Source organism: Orycteropus afer, unplaced genomic scaffold (assembly GCF_000298275.1).
Source record: "Orycteropus afer afer isolate SDZICR_OR568_19922 unplaced genomic scaffold, OryAfe1.0 scaffold00487, whole genome shotgun sequence".
NCBI lineage: Eukaryota > Metazoa > Chordata > Mammalia > Tubulidentata > Orycteropodidae > Orycteropus > Orycteropus afer.
In genome coordinates this window covers 1,661,305-1,666,253 of record NW_006922074.1, presented here as the reverse complement: position 1 = coordinate 1,666,253, position 4,949 = coordinate 1,661,305, and the positions used below count along the sequence as shown (strand labels likewise).

The 4,949-nt window shown below is 49.5% G+C and overlaps 1 protein-coding gene across 1 annotated transcript; it reads left to right on the top strand.

Annotated features, from left to right (window-relative positions):
* Nucleotides 1-915: 915 nt before the first annotated feature.
* FICD (FIC domain protein adenylyltransferase) lies at nucleotides 916-3,972 on the top strand. The gene is made up of 2 exons (XM_007954991.2): nucleotides 916-1,216; nucleotides 2,897-3,972. Exons 1-2 carry the CDS (start codon nucleotides 916-918, stop codon nucleotides 3,970-3,972), a joined length of 1,377 nt encoding a protein of 458 aa, XP_007953182.2.
* Nucleotides 3,973-4,949: the final 977 nt, after the last annotated feature.

Below are 4,949 nucleotides of genomic sequence, written 5' to 3'. Positions count from 1 at the left end.
TATATAAGCCTTGCTTTGCCCCACCCGCAATTCACCACCCCAGTCAATTAAGAGGCACATGTGTCTCTCCTTTGCAATGAGACCAGAAGAATTTTATGGTACCCTGCTACCATTACTGAACATTTTGAACAAAGATTCTATAGAAGAGTCCTAATCAAAAGGAGGAAAATGCAGAAAAGAATTTAAAGTTCTCATGGACTCCAGACATTCTGGAGTCATGGAGGCTGAATGAACCTCTGAAACTACTGCCCTGAGATGATGTTTGAACCTTAGACCAAAAATATCCCCTGACGTCATCTTAAAACTGAACAGTTTAGCTTAAATAGTAGAAAATGTCTGCCTTGAGCATGATGCTTTTTTAAAAACACGTTGCCATCAAATTGATTCCAACTCCATTGACCTTATAGAACAGAGATGAACTGCCCTGGAGGGTTTCCAAGGCTGTCATCTTTATGGAAGCAGACTGCCTTTCTCCTTTGGAGCAGCTGGTAGGTTTAAACCACCAACCTTTTGGTTAGCAGCCAAATGCTTTATCCACTATGCTACCATTTTTAAGAAGTATCTGGGATTAAATTGACAATAGCAACTGGAAAGATTCGATAAGAAACTTAGGGGGCAATGAGTTAATGGGGGAGGAACAACTCAGAAAAGGAAAGTACAATGGTTGTACAACTTGAAGGATGTAATCACTGCCACTGAAACGTACATGTAGGAACTGTTCAACTGGTTAGCTGTTTTGTTGTGTATATTCTCAACAACAAAGTCACAGACGTCGCCAAGCCCATCTCCAACTGAAAATGTGTCCTGAACATGTCCCTTTTCCTGCCTTGTTTCCAACAACTCTTGGTTTGCCTTTCAGATCCTGCTCTATCTTAGCTGATGGTGGACACGTGCACAGAGCCCACCCGAGTCCAGATGACGCTCATGCCGATGGCTTCGGTGATGGCGGTGACCGAACCAAAATGGGTCTCGGTCTGGGGCCGCTTCCTGTGGGTGACACTGCTGAGCATGGTCCTGGGGTCCCTGCTGGCCCTGCTGCTGCCCACCGGGACCGTGCAGGAGCAGTGTCTGGCCATGCTCAAAGGCTTCTACCTGTTCCGAAGCAAACTGGACAGGGCACAGAATGCTGTCACCAAGTGCACGAGCCCCACCACAGAGCTCAGCATCACCTCCAGGGACACAGAGCTGCTGGTGGTCAAGACTAAGGCCTCTCCCGGTAAGACACCTCTCTCCTCAATGCTTGTTAATCCAAGAGTGCCTACTCTGTGCCAGGCATGGGGGTGTCAGCCCTGAGCCCCAGCTAAGACTTACTGACAGGTGACTGATGCAGTGTCACATGGGGAAGCACAAACAGTCATGGGAACACACCAGGAAGGTTTCTTGGAGGAGGAAATGTCTGAGCTGAGAGCTGCCTGTAAGGAGGAGTGATCTAAGGGGATAAGCATAAGGGCAGAGCATTCCCAGCACAAGGAATGGCACCTGGGAGACCAGAGGGTCGGGGAGAGCCTAGGGTATGGTAGGAACTAGAAGAAGTTGAATGTGTGTCACTGACACTCTGTGGAGGGGTGGGCAGAGATGGGGTTGAGGAGGCAGGCAGGGGCTAGGTTGAAATCAGGGATTTCCAGTCTAATTCAGGGATCTGAAATTTCAGGCCTGATCATTCTGTTGGGGGGGGTGTCCTCCACAATGTGGGATGGTTAACACCATCTCTGGCCTCTACCCATTAGTGCCAGTAGCACCCCCACCCCAGTCATGATGACCAAAAATGACTACAGACATTTCCCAGTGTTCTCAGAGGCACCATCACCCCTAGAGGAGAACCACTGAGTTAAAGGAATTAAAGGAACAGAATGAACTAAAGAAATTTTATTAATAAATAAACTAACCTTATTTATTAGGAACTCTGATAGCACACTGCCTAAGGCACTTGACTGCTAACCAGAAGGCTGGCGGTTCAAACCCACCAGTTACTCCTTGGAAGGAAGGTTGGGTAATCTACTTGCATAGTGACACCGCCTCGGAAACCCAAGGAGGTGTTGTTACGAATCAGGTGTGACTCTATAGCACATAATAACCACCTTATTTACTAAATTAGCAATTAATTAAGGGAAAATCATTGAAGTCAAGGAATGGTGTAGCACCCAAGGCCTAGCCACCGTGGAGAGCTGTTACTACCCTTAGGCTAGAAGGGGCAGGAGAGACTAGCATTCCAGAACCAGATGAAAGCTGGAGAAGTCATAGGAGAGGGCCACCTGATGGGCCGTGGCCACGGAGGGACACGGCCACTCACAGCTGTAGCACAGCAGGGAGGGCACCAGGGGAGTAAATGCCTTGACCTTTCTCTCCTCCCTGCCTGGGTCTCCTGGCTGTGCCTCCCACTGACCACTGCCAGTCAGGAACAAGGGCACCTAGGTGATGCCCTCCAGGGTGCTGAGAATGGCTTTGGGGACAAAGGGGCAGTGGCCTGTGTGCCACCACATAGGCTGTAAGGACAAATGCTTTGGTGTGGAGTGGTTCTAAGGAGTGCTCGTGACACAATGGTTAAGCGCTTAGCACTGCTAACCGAAAGGCTGGCTATTAGAACTTCCCTCCCCAGCTGCTCTGTGGGAGAAAGACTTCGTGCTCTGCTCCTGCAAAGATTATAGTCAAAAAACTCCATGGGGTAGTTCCCCTCTATCACATGGGGTCACTGTGAGTTGGAATCAACTTGACAGCCCTAACAACAGGGTGGGACCTGGTACGTAGAAAGTACTACAGCACAGCTGCAAGGAGCTCCCTCAGGCCAGACACTTGGGCTGGTTGGCATGGTTTCCTGAGGCCAGTGCAGGTGACAGCTGTCCCGAACGTCCCTTGCCACCCCGCCCTCCCTGACGGTGCCTCTCTGGGTCTTTTCCAGCTGGTAAGCTGGAAGCCCGAGCAGCTCTGAACCAGGCCCTGGAAATGAAGCGCCACGGCAAGCGGGACAAAGCCCACAAGCTCTTCCTGCACGCCCTCAAGATGGACCCGGACTTTGTGGATGCGCTTAATGAATATGGCATCTTCTCGGAAGAAGACAAGGACATCGTCCAGGCGGATTATCTGTATACCAGGGCGCTGACCATCTCGCCCTACAACAAGAAAGCGCTGGTCAACCGGGACCGGACGCTGCCTCTGGTGGAGGAGATTGACCAGAGGTACTTCAGCATCATCGACAGCAAAGTGAAGAAGGTCATGTCCATCCCTAAGGGCAACTCGGCACTGCACAGGGTCATGGAGGAGACATACTACCATCACATCTACCACACAGTAGCCATTGAGGGCAACACCCTCACACTGTCAGAGATCAGGCACATCCTAGAGACCCGCTACGCTGTGCCAGGCAAGAGCCTGGAAGAGCAGAACGAGGTCATCGGTATGCACGCAGCCATGAAGTACATCAACACCACCCTGGTGTCCCGCATAGGCTCTGTCACCATCAGTGATGTGCTGGAGATCCACAGGCGGGTGCTGGGGTATGTCGACCCAGTGGAAGCCGGCAGGTTCCGGACAACCCAGGTCCTCGTGGGACATCACATCCCTCCACACCCTCAAGATGTGGAAAAGCAAATGCAGGAGTTTGTCCAGTGGCTGAATTCGGAAGAGGCCATGAACCTACACCCGGTTGAGTTTGCAGCCTTAGCACACTATAAACTGGTGTACATCCACCCCTTCATCGACGGCAATGGAAGGACTTCACGCCTGCTGATGAACCTCATCCTGATGCAGGCGGGCTACCCGCCTATCACCATTCGCAAGGAGCAGCGGTCTGAGTATTACCATGTGCTGGAAGTTGCCAATGAGGGTGACGTAAGGCCTTTCATCCGCTTCATTGCCAAGTGCACTGAGACCACCCTAGACACCCTCCTTTTTGCCACAACTGAGTACCCAGTAGCATTGCCGGAAGCCAAACCCAATCATTCTGGGTTCAAGGAGACGCTGCTGGTGAAACCCTAACTGTGTCAGTTCTCCCTTGGTGGTGTAACCTGAGAAAAATCAAAGAAACAGCGTTCTCAAAACTTAGTCTCCCCATGCAAAGGAGACCTTAAACATTCTTCATAGCCAAAATGTTCTTGGGTTTGAGTTAAAAAAGAAACTTAAATTATTAAGGCTTGTCTCTACGATAATTTATAATTCAACCAACTTATTTATTTTCCCCTCTGGAGCAAGCTACTCAGTGTTGTGTGGTGTTTGCTGAATCTGTGCTGTTGGTCACTGTTAGCATGGTAGCCCAGCAGGCCATGGGGGCATAAATGCTCCCTGTGTGACCAGAACACAAGGTTCTGGAGCAGAATTTGCACTAAGGTTGGGGGGAGAGGCCAAGGCTATGGGAAGAGGCCCAAGAGAGCCACATGGGTAAGGCTGCTGAGTCTTTCCTGACTTGAACCAGGCAAACCAGCACTCCTGGGAGAACTGGAGAAGTGATTTGAAAGCTTGTTTGCTTGCTTAAAGGTTTTTACCCCCATGCAAAGAGATTAGTATTGTGACTTAATTCTTACCAGCAGAGCAAACTTTTGAGATAGGAAAATAAAAGTAATGTTGGCAACATTTCACCTTTAGATACCTTGCTTATTTCCAGGAAGTCTTTGAGCCATAGTTACTTTACGAACTTTTATGCAAGAGTCTTTTTCTAAATAAGTGCAGGGGAATGGCCAGCGGGCTTTTCTTTGTGTTTCCAAGTTTCTTTCACTTCACTTGCAGCAACTTGGACCAGATGTTCCCTCATCTGAAAGTTGTCTGGGTTTGGCACACAACAAATGCATTCAGCTCATGCTATAAACTGGGTATTGTGCAGGTGGGCAGGTCTGTCCTTGCCCCCACATTGAATTTTCTCCAGGTAGATGCTTGAGAACACATGTGCCATGTCAACACCAACTAAACATTTTTGATGATGAACAAGAGTGTCGGTTTCTACTGAACCAGACCCTGTCTTT

Bases quoted from the DNA above. Each gene is read 5' to 3' on its own strand.
- FICD (XM_007954991.2), top strand. From the start codon at position 916: ATGACGCTCATGCCGATGGCTTCGGTGATGGCGGTGACCGAACCAAAA. The intron at 1,217-2,896 runs GTAAGACACCTC...GGTCTTTTCCAG, and splicing joins CAAGACTAAGGCCTCTCCCG to CTGGTAAGCTGGAAGCCCGA.